An 11844-nucleotide genomic window follows, 5' to 3' on the forward strand; every position below is an offset into this window, starting at 1 on the left:
TGCTTTTTAATATTAATAAATGCAAGGTAATGCACATTGGTAGTAGTAACTAAAAGTTTACATACAATCTTAATGGTTACAGGAGGTCTCTGTTGAAAGAGATCTAGGTATCTACATTGACTCATCTCTGAAACCTTCTAAACATTGTCTTGAAGCTGCTAGAAGAGGTAATAGGGTTTTAGGTATGATCAAGAGGAACTTCAGTTTTCTGAAAGATGACATCGTAGTTAGGGTTTATAAGCAGTTGGTTAGGCCTCATCTGGAGTATGCTGTGCAGGCTTGGAACCCATAAGCCAAGGATAAGGAAGTACTTGAAAAGGTCCAGAGGAGGGCTACTAGGATGATTAGTTCCTTAAAGAGTGTTCCTTATAATAGGCGGTTACAACTGTTGAATCTCACCACACTGGAGCTTAGGAGGTTACGTGGAGGTTTGATCCAGGTTTTCAAGATTGTGTATGGTTTCGACAATTTATCCTTTACCGACTTTTTCATGTTTGCTAACAGTAGTTGTACTAGAGGTCATTGTCTTAAACTCCAAAAGTCACATAGTAGGATTAATATTCGGCATAACTTTTTTCTAATAGGGGTGTGAATGAGTGTAATGGTTTGCCTGAGAAAGATGTGCTTGCAAGTAGTGTCAATGGGTTTAAGAATGCTTTGCACAAGCACTTTAAGCATTGTAATTGGGTCTGAGTGTTTGTGTCTTCAGTTTTTTCTCTTTCTATAGGGTCCTTGATGGGGACTTAAGTGTCCCTCCTGATCCTTCTTTTCTACCAAACTAGACTAAACTAATATATCAACACTATATAATATATCAACACTATAACAATATGATGCATCAACACTATATAGTACAATATATCAACACTTTAACAATATGTTATATGAACACTGTAACAATATAATATATCAACACTATATAACACAATATATCAACACTATATCATATCATATATAAACACTTTATAATATAATATATCAAAACTATAACGATATAATATAGCAGCACTATACAACATAATATATCAACACTATTAAATAGAACATATCAACACTGTATAATATATAATATAAACACTATATAATATAATATATCAAAATTATATCAATGTGATATATCAACATGATAGTAATATAATATATCAACACTATATCACTTTACTATATCAACAATAAAACAATATAATATAGCAGCACTTTACAACATAATATATCAACACTATACAATAGAACATATCAACACTATATAATATATAATATCAACACCATATAATATAATATATTAACATAGTATCAGTATAATATATTAACATGATAGCAATATAATATATCAACACTATAAAATATAATATACCAACACTATATAATATAATATATTAACAGTTAATAATATAATATATCAACACTATCCAATATAATATATCAACAATATACCATATATCAACATTATAACAATATAATATATCAACACTATATAATAAATTATATCAACACTACATAATATACTATACCAACACTAATCAATACAATATATCAACACTATCCAATATAATATATCAACAATATACCATATATCAACATTATAACAATATAATATATCAACACTATATAATAAATTATATCAACACTACATAATATACTATACCAACACTAATCAATACAATATATCAACACTATAGCAATATACACTATTAACACTATAATAATATAATATATCAAAACTATATCATCTAACATATCAACACTATGTAATATAATATATCAAAAATTATAATATAAAATATCAACACTATAACACTATACTATATTAACACTACAATAATATTATATATGAACACTATACAAAATAATATATCAACAATATAAAATATAGTATATCAGCACTACATAATATAATATATCAACATATTATCAATAAAATATATCAAAACTCTACAATATATCAACACTATATCGATATAATATATCAACACTATAACGATATGATATATCAACACTATATAATATAATATAAATACACTATAACAATATACTCTATCAACACTATAACAATATAATATATCAACACGATATCATATAATATATAAACACTATGTAATGAAATATATCAACACTTACAATGTACTATATCAACACAATAACAATTCAATATGTCAACACTATATAATATAATATATCAACACAATATAATACAATATATCAACACTAACAATATGTTATATCAACACTATAACGATGTAATATATCAACACGATATCATATAATATATAAACACTATGTAATACAATATATCAACACTAAAAATGTACTATATTAACACAATAACAATACAATATATCATCACTATATAATATAATATATCATCATTATATAATACAATATGTCAACACTAACAATATATTATATCTACACTATAACAATATCATATATCAACACTCTACCATAGGATTGAATAATAAATGTAATAATAACACAAGTTTAAGAGATATTTTCTTTTTCACTGTGTAATACAATGCAAGACAGTAATAGCAATGACACTAACAACAAAACACAACATTAGTGTTGTTATTATTTGAAAGTCTAGGATGTGGGAATGTTCGGCAAACGTCTGAGTCGTCAAGACTACGGGTGTGACCAGAACTGTAGTGCTTGCACAGTGGCTAGAAGGCCAGTCCATGAAATCAGTACCTCGATATTCGATTGGGTCATAACATAACATTCCGTATGTAAAATACCCGGTATTCGTTAACCATTTATTAAGGAATATTAACTCGCAATCACAATACCAAGGATTATATCTCAAGTCAATACCAAAATCACTCAATGAATCCAGAATTCCGTCAGGTAATGATGTCAAGTTATTTGTCGATATGTCGAGAAAATCCAAACGGTTTAATCCATGGAGTGACGAGACATCCAACCATCTGATCAAATTATCGGACAGGTGAATCGCAGTCAATTCGTTATTGTTGATGAAAGCATTGGCAGGGATATGGCTAATTTTGTTTTTAAACAACTTCAAAACATGTAGCTTCGGCAGTTGCTTGAATAATTCCACAGGAATTTGACGTAATTCATTGTTAGCTAAATTCAAATATTCTAGATTATGAGTTTCGTTCCCAAATATGAAACCATCAACCTGATTTATGCCGTTATTTGACAGAATTAGATCTTGTAGATTCTTCAGACTACAGAGAGAATAATTTTGTAAACGTTTAAGTCTATTTGAGCTCAACGATACCAACTCTAGGAGACTGGGAAAGGTACAATCGTTGTGTACTATTAACTTCGATAAGAAATTGCCGTCCAGATGCACTTTGCGGTAATTAACAAGTTCCAACAGAGCAAAACGCTCCAGACGATTATTATTTAGATCTATTGAGGCTAAATGTTGTAATCCTATGAACGCACCGGGTGAGATGGTGTGTATTTGGTTGTCGAATAAGTACAAGTCGGATAGGTTTCGGTTGTTCTGAAAAGATGATGATGGCACGGAATCGATTTGGTTCCTATTTAAGACAACAGTCTCAAGGTAGGACAGAGTTTGCAGTAATTCGATTGGAATCCTCGTTAGGTTGTTGCCTGCCAGTTTCAGATACGTAATGTATGAATTGTTTCCAACCAACGATTCAGTTACAGTCAGTATTTGGTTGTCACTCAGGTCCAAATGGTACAAGTTAGGGCAAAAAGGAAGGACAATTTGTCCGGTCTGCAAACGTGGAAGGTCGGTGTTCGTAAATTTAATCGCCGTCAGCCATGAGATAGAATGTTGTATCGGAAAGTTAGGCACTGTACCACTGTCACCGTCACAGATGACGGCAGTGTAACCGCAATTGCAATATTGCGGACAATTATTGCTTGCCTGCACAATCACCAGGTTGATGCAAATCATATAATACCAAGTCAAATTGACATTATACATTGTAATAATTAACTGTCTTAGTCTTGTATTTCAAAAGGATGATTTCCAGTTTTTGAAGAATTCTGCCGAAACAATATATAAAAAAAAATGGATTATAAACGTTTGAAGACTATTCAATGGGTGGCATATGTTAGTTAAAATATTTAACACGGGAAACGGCGGAACACATATTGAGTTAGGGATGGGCGGGTTAGGGGAGGGTGGGGCTGGGGGGGGGGGGGAGGGTAGGTGGGGTGAGAACAAGATTTCTCGAACTTTGTCCTCTGAGAAATCAAAAGCGAACTTGAGTCCTAATGACAGTGGGCTAGGTAGGAAGCTATCAAAATGTGTGATAGGGGAGGGGACGGAAGGGAGAAAGAAACCGATGCGGGCCAGTTTGGTTATCTCCCCCCCCCCCACCAATTTTTTTAAACTTTTCCCTTTTTCCCTTTTATTTCTCGAAAATGTGACATTTATTCTCGACATTTCAAACTGTCGACTATTTTATTTTTCAAACTTTCCTCGTTCATCATCCAACTTTCGACTTTTTATTCTGAAGATTTCGACGATACTTTATTGAAAGATTCAACTCGTTACTCAATATTAAGAAAATTGTTCATAAAACTATCGACATTTTGCTCAAGTTATTGGTATCTTACATATTAACAGAGTGTAATATGTGAAATGTTATCAAAATTAATAATAATAATAATAAATAAGTTCTTAATATATCACCAAATACCAAAAGGCCTCTAGGCGCTTTACAAACCTAAAACAAATAGAAACAAAAAGACAGAGATATCAAAGGAATAAAAAGTCTAGAAAACACATAAACGAAAATTAAACAGTATGTTAAATACGAACACAAAAATCTTAAAACACGAGAAGACTATAGAACAGACCAAAACCTATAAAAAACAAAACAAAGGATAAGCACATAAAATAGATTTATATAAATTTTATATAAATCGTGGTTTTATCTAGACTGTTACTTTTAAAGTAACAGTCTAGATAAAACCACGAGTATATAAAAGTGACAAAATCACGCAGAGAAACTAAAAAGATGTGTTTTTAAAATTTTCTTAAATATGGCGAGATTTGGCAGTCTTTATGTCGTGTGGTAGGTCGTTCCAAAGCTTCGGTGCAGCGACCGAGAAAGCGCGATCTCCGTAGTTCTTGGTTGAGACGGTTTTCGGGACCACGAGGAGTGCCTGCGATGCTGAACGGAGCGAGCGTCCCGGGGTGTAAGCAGCGAGAAGATCTCTGATGTAAGCAGGAGAAAGAACGTTGAGTGACTTGTAAGTAAGCATTAGAAATTTAAACACAATGCGGTCCTTCACTGGAAGCCAATGGAACTCGTTCTTTCGCAAGGCATTTAAGTTAACATCCCTACCAAATACACCCAGGACAACTCGAGCGGCACTATTCTGCACGCGTTGTAGCTTGACAATGGCAGAATTTGGTAGGCCACAGAGAAGACTTATTGGCATCGAGATGAGATGTTACGAAGGCGTGTACAAGTCGTTCAGCAGTCGGCCGATCTATATATTTCCTTAAACGACCAATCTTTGATATCCCAAGACTTGCAGAGCGACACACTTTGCTCACATGCGATTGAAGCGAAATGTGTCGGTCCATCAACGCACCGAGATTCCGTGCTTCCGGAGCAACATCAACTTTCGTGTCACCAACTTGAATAGTGGAGATATGAGACGGATTCTTTATAAAACGCGAGGAAAAGTGAAGAACCTCCGTCTTGGTGTCGTTCAGCATTAACTTGATGGCAGTGGTCCACGCTTTCACGCTGCCAATACAGTCTTCAAGTCGCTGAAGTTGATCCCCTCAAGCCTCAGCAGGATTAAGCACAAGGCACAGTTGGGTATCGTCTGCATACATCATTGTCTGAACGCCGCGAGCCTCCATCAGATCCTCGAGTGGTGATACATAGACAGTGAACATGAAAGGTCCTGCAACGGAACCTTGGGGCACAGAGCAATCCATGAGATATGTTTCTGATACACTGTTACCAATGGCAACCATTTGCCGACGACCGCAGAGATAACTCTCACACCACGACAGAGCGTCGGCACGTAGTCCGTAGCGATCCAAAAATTAGATGTATCTATGTATCGAATCACTGTTCAATGTAATGTATCAGGCGTATACACACACATATATATATATATATACATTTACATGTATATATATATATATATATATATATATATATATATAATAATATATGCATTTATATAGCGCTAATTTTGTACAAAACATTCAAAAGCGCTCAACAAGGAAAAAGCCAACCAGTCGGGTCAATCAAAATAAGCAAGCCTAAACAGATACGTTTTTATCTTTATCTTGAAAGCATCCAGGGTCAAGGAGTCAATACACATCAATTCCACTGAAGTGAATTCCACAACCGAGGTCCTTTGTAGGCAAACGCCCTATTGCCTAAAGTATTATGATTGATACGAGGAACATGCAGGGTGATTTGAGAATGTGAGCGCAAAGAGTAAGAACTAGACTTCACCAAGATCATATCACATAAATACTTAGGTGCATGACCTTTCAAACATTTAAATACTTGCAAGATTAGTTTAAATTCAATGCGTTGCTGTACAGGTAACCAATGAAGAGATTGTAAAGTAAAAGTAATGTGACAAAATTTAGGAAGAGCGTTAATCAACCGAGCCGCTCCATTAAGTACCATTTGAACTCTTCGAAGCTTATAATCAGGTAAACCAATCATGAGTGCATTACAATAGTCAATATGACTAATTACAAAAGCATTAATAAGAGTTTTAGTACAATCCTTATCTAGGAATTTTCTGATCTGACGAATATTATAGAGTCCATGGTATGCCCTATAGCAAACTTTTCCAATATGAATGTCCATTGACATGTTGCTGTCAAGATTAACCCCAAGATTTTTTGCACTATTACATGGCTTAATATCCACGTTACCTACTTTTATCATCTGAACCCGAGTCTTAGCAACTTGTTGACGAGTACCAATTAAAAGAAACTCAGTGTTGGAATCATTGATCATTAGCCTATTGCTGATCATCCAATGTCTTATTTCGAATATAAGTGATTGCATTGTCAGAACAGCCCGTTCCTCAGATAACAGAGAACCAGCATTGAAAGATCAATATAACTGTGTATCATCAGCATAACTATGTGCGTTAGGAAGGTGTTTAGAGACAATGGCAAACAACTGAGAAACATAACAAAGATAAAGAATAGGACCGAGACAGCTGCCCTGGGGTACACCACAATTCAAAGAAAAATCTTTCGATGAGATATTTTCTATAGATACATGCTGTTTTCTGAAAGACAGATAATTGCCAATCCATTTTTATGCATTATTAACAATATCAAATTGGATACGCAACATGTTCACATGAATATCATGGTTAACAGTATCGAACGCTGCACTCAAATCCAACAGGATTAAAAGAGTGCATTGTTGTTGGTCCATATTCATCAATATATCACTATGTATTTTCATAAGAGCAGTTTCTGTAGAGTAATTTTGCCTGTATGCAGATTGACAATCAGGAAAAGGAGCATGTAATGAACAATGTGAGACAAACTCATTAACTACAGCTCGTTCAACTAACTTGGAAGCATAGCTCAAATTACTAATTGGTCTATTACTAGAATAGAAAGAGTCCAAACCTGCTTTCTTTAACAATGACTAACGGTAGCAATCTTCCATTTGTCAGGAACATTACCATCTTTTAGTGAAAGATTTATCATGGTAATCGATACAGGCAAAAGGGGATCAAGACACTTTCTAAGTAACCAAGTGGGAATAGGGTCAAGATTGCAGGTAGCCGTGTTGGAGGATTTCATAATTGTGAGAACTTCATCATTAGAAAGTGGCTTGAACCCAGTGAACTTCGATGGGAAATGCTGTCGAACATTTATATATATAACAGAATCTTATAATTGAACCTGTAATGAATAGGCAACCAATGTAAGTCACGTAATATAGGTGTAATATGCTCATGTCTACGAGTGCGACTTACAAGCCGTGCGGCGCGTTTCTGAACTCGCTGAAGGCGATCGGTCAGCTTGTGAGGCAGGCCATATAGCAGGGCATTGCAGTAATCCAGTTTTGATGTCACAAGGGCATGGATTAAAGTCTTACACGCATCATCTGAGATATACCTTCTAATTTTGCCAATATTTCGGATCTGCCAATAAAATAAATCAAGTAACAGGACCAGATAATGGTGCGGTTTTCCGCTGAAACAAGTCAGAGAAATAAGCCGGGGCTGCATGATTCATACATTTATACACATAAAGACATAATTTAAAATGGATTCTTTCACGGATAAGTATCCAATGCAGGTCACGTAGAAGAGGTTTTGGGCTATCTAACCTAGCTGCCGAGAAAATAAATTTAGCACAACCGCAACGATTTTGAAGAGATTGAAGGCGATTCAGGTCTTTTGATGTAGCACCATATAAAAGGGCATTGCCATAGTCAAACGAGAGAGGAGAACTGCGCGGACAACAGAATGGCGAGTTTCTTTATCAAGATAACGGCCAATACGAAATAAATTCCTGAGATGATAATTACATGATGAAACTAAGCTGTTAATCTGTTTTGTCATTTTAAAATCTGAATCAAAAATGATCCCGAGATTACGAACTTCACTGGAGGGGGTCATATGGCAGTTTCCAACTTCCAACTGAAGTGGAGGTAGGTTTTGGAGACATTGTTTTGTACCAGCTATGAAAAACTCAGGTTTGTCATTGTTTAATTTAATCTTATTCAAATTCATCCAAATCATAATATCAGAGATACAGTTTTGTAATATCTTTAATACCAGTTTTGCTTCACCAGGTATGTTAGTGTTGAGTGATACATAAAGCTGAGTGGCATCAGCATAAGAGTGAAAATTAACTTCATGGTTACACATGATAAATCCCAGAACATCAGAACAACTAAGCAAAACTGGCGTGACTGCCGAATTGATTTACTTGATTAATGCTATCCACTTTAATTAACTTTATGCAATGTTACTAACAATTAAGATTAGATTATGAGAAAATAATGCAAACCTGTCATTTTCGAAACCATTCCTGAGCCTATCTATTACCATAACAACCAAAACTAAAGACGACAAGAATAATAACAACATCAAGCATAGAAGTATAAAACTGAAGAAATACTTACTTTATAAAGAAAATCTTCCCAAGATGGGCTTTAAGGGAAACCCTCTTGATCCATCGATCGGAAACTTGAGGCGAATATAGTACATATACCTTATTATTTCTAAGCCTTTCAACTGTACTTTAATTAACCAGATAGTGACAAGACTGTCTAAGGCAGAATTTTGCACTGAAAAAGAAATATCAGTTGGTATGGTACAACCAACAATATAATGACATAACCAACTTACTTTTTTGCACAATTAGAATGTCCAATATCGCCTAGTTTGTTAATTTATGTGTATCTATGTATCACGGGAAGAAATTATATATAATAGTGACACTGCTGATATCCTCACAGCCAAGAAGCATTGACAATATTTCTGTTTGAAGTGATTTGCTTTGCGGTGAACTCCCCTCGAGCGATTCGTCTCAAATGAGTTCTCTTGGTAGGCTTTGAAACCGTGTTACTAAATTGCTAATTGCTAAAAGCTCATTTGACTTGCTAAATAGTTGAGAAAGATTGTCCTTTTATTCTCGATATTGAAGATAAAAACCATGGCCTTTAAATTACAGATTGGAGAAGATGATTGCTGATTCTTATCTTTTTATATCTTTAACGTTTTATTTTACTTTTCTACCTTTGGTTTCTTTAAGTGGTTAAGGTAAAGAGGACATGGAAACTATAATGATGCCTTATGTATTTGTTGTTAAATATGCTAAGCGAAAACTGTTATCGAGATGTTAGGCTATAACTAGCACATGTAACCCAAATATCAATAATTGGCAAAAGAGGTTTATAAACAGTTTAGACTGAACTACATAAAAGGCTGCCTGTGAAATCAAAATGACCTTTGCGACTATATCTTTAAAGCTCAGCCACTAAGAGTTACACGCCACTGCGTCGCATGATGTTTCACATATAATGGGCGAAAGTTCCACCAGAGCATTCGATCACCGTAATATAGCAAAAGACTGTAATTTTTATCAAGCATCTTGGATAGAAGACGGATGCTTCATTGGTGTCTTCAATGCCAACGTATCCGCGATTGTATCTGGCATTGCCTTCCCTCTTGTCTCTGGGAGCAAAAATATCAGGACACCAGCCAGAACTGATGAAGAGGCAAACAGAACGAGAGGCAGTGGTCCCCAGATGTTCTCTAAGACTAAGACGAGAGGGGCCATGATTCCTCCCACTCGAGCTGCAATCGAACAGGAACCAACACCGAGTGTTCTGTATGAGAAATGAAATGTGTAAAATACTTTTGTTTAACGGTTAGTAGGATTGTCCAACTGTTTTCAAAGTAAGTTCATTTACTTTTGTGTAACCAGGGACGTGTTACAGATAAAGAAACAGATCTCTCGCCAGAGGTAGTCTTCATTAAAGAAGTAGCAGGGGTATTGGTTAATTATCTCTCGTTTAAGTCATGCAACTGACAGGAAGTTTCCGTTGCCATTGGAATGGTTATAATTTAGAGAACGGGGACTTAAAGTCTCATAGAAAGGAACTAAGCGATGTAAGTGGCAATACATACCTTAAAGGTGTCGGTAATATTTCAGCTGTGTGAACATAGATATTAGAGAAGGAGGCTGCGATCGCAAACTTTCCAATCATAGCAAAAGTTGCCCGGACTGGTCCTAATGCTGTAGACGAGAGAAAGTTAAAGCAGTATTAAAGTGATCTATACTTTGTATTTATGTAAATATGTATCCGAATATGTGAGATCATGAACTATATACGACAGTATATTTTGCAATGAAATAGTTTAACAATGAAGTCTATAAATTAAGTACTGAGCTTCAATGTTGGGTTTCATTTATGTTATATTCTCGATGAAGTTCACGACTCGTGAATTTCAAGGTTCCGTTCAAGTGTAAACTTCTTGGGTGGTAATCAAATTGAATAGAGCGGATGAAGTACCAACATTGCTTTGTTTAGTGGTGTAAGTGAAACCAGTGTTACATATAATCAACTGTTCGCATACTAAATTCATGCTATGCTTTTTTTTGGAATATGAAACCAAATGATAGGGTGAAGCGCTTACGGTTATACCTTTATTAAAGTAAGACTGTTACACAAAACGACTGCGTAGGTAGTCTAAGTTCCATTATATATATATATTGCATTTGTCATTATTTGCACCATTACTACCGTATGTAAAAATGTACCTTAGTCTTGTTATATATGTTGCAGTGGTTGAAATAAAGTTGAAGTAAATATGAATGTAAACATTAAAAAGGAAATTGTAATAAGCTGATAGTTTCCTGACGGACTGACATTTCTCTAACAATAAAGAACCGGTGTCTTTTCGTATGCTGAGCTACTTACGTGCTGGAATGGTAGCAAAGCACGACAAACCCGCTAGAATCATCAGAATTCCCGATGATAGCTTTCGTCCAAGATACTTCATGGTAAATATACTAGTTACGTAAGACGGTATCTCCACAGCACCAGATATGCAAAATGCAACGTAGATGTTCACGCCGAGGTTGGAAGTACCAAGGGAGAGGCCATAGTATACAAAACTTTGAACGAACCTTTAATCAACGAAACGACAAATAGACACGAATTGATTTGAAAGCAAAGTTGAATGGTGTGTCTGGTAACCAAAAACGGTTTATTTATTGGTTTGTTGATACCAATATAAATTTAACAGCTATATACCATGGCCGAAAGTTTCTGAAACAGTAACATTATTATTGATTGTTGATGTATATGATAGACAGATAGACAGATAGACAGATAGACAGATAGACAGATAGACAGATAGACA

The 11844-nt window shown here is 35.0% G+C and overlaps 3 protein-coding genes across 4 annotated transcripts in view; all 3 read right to left on the reverse strand.

The window, feature by feature from the left end:
* Positions 1-2362: 2362 nt before the first annotated feature.
* On the reverse strand, positions 2363-8076 carry LOC139983309 (uncharacterized). The gene is made up of 2 exons (XM_071996769.1): positions 7939-8076; positions 2363-3984 (listed from the first exon to the last, which is right to left on the reverse strand). The coding sequence occupies exon 2, from the start codon at positions 3920-3922 to the stop codon at positions 2498-2500; it is 1425 nt and encodes a 474-aa protein (XP_071852870.1). The 5' UTR covers positions 3923-3984; positions 7939-8076; the 3' UTR covers positions 2363-2497.
* The window catches only part of LOC139983307 (solute carrier family 22 member 3-like), a 22821-nt gene continuing 15123 nt past the window's right edge, over positions 4147-11844 (reverse strand). For both annotated transcript variants that reach the window (XM_071996768.1, XM_071996766.1), the window contains exons 8-10: positions 11400-11608; positions 10606-10714; positions 4147-10304 (exon numbers count right to left, since the gene is read on the reverse strand). In XM_071996768.1, the coding sequence (XP_071852869.1) occupies positions 10058-10304; positions 10606-10714; positions 11400-11608 (565 nt within the window). In that variant the 3' untranslated portion in view covers positions 4147-10057. The remainder of the gene's footprint in view (positions 10305-10605; positions 10715-11399; positions 11609-11844) is intronic.
* Positions 4984-5391, reverse strand: LOC139982501 (uncharacterized). The gene has a single exon (XM_071995395.1). The coding sequence runs from the start codon at positions 5389-5391 to the stop codon at positions 4984-4986; it is 408 nt and encodes a 135-aa protein (XP_071851496.1).

This window comes from Apostichopus japonicus, chromosome 16 (genome assembly GCF_037975245.1).
Source record: "Apostichopus japonicus isolate 1M-3 chromosome 16, ASM3797524v1, whole genome shotgun sequence".
Classification (NCBI taxonomy): domain Eukaryota; kingdom Metazoa; phylum Echinodermata; class Holothuroidea; order Aspidochirotida; family Stichopodidae; genus Apostichopus; species Apostichopus japonicus.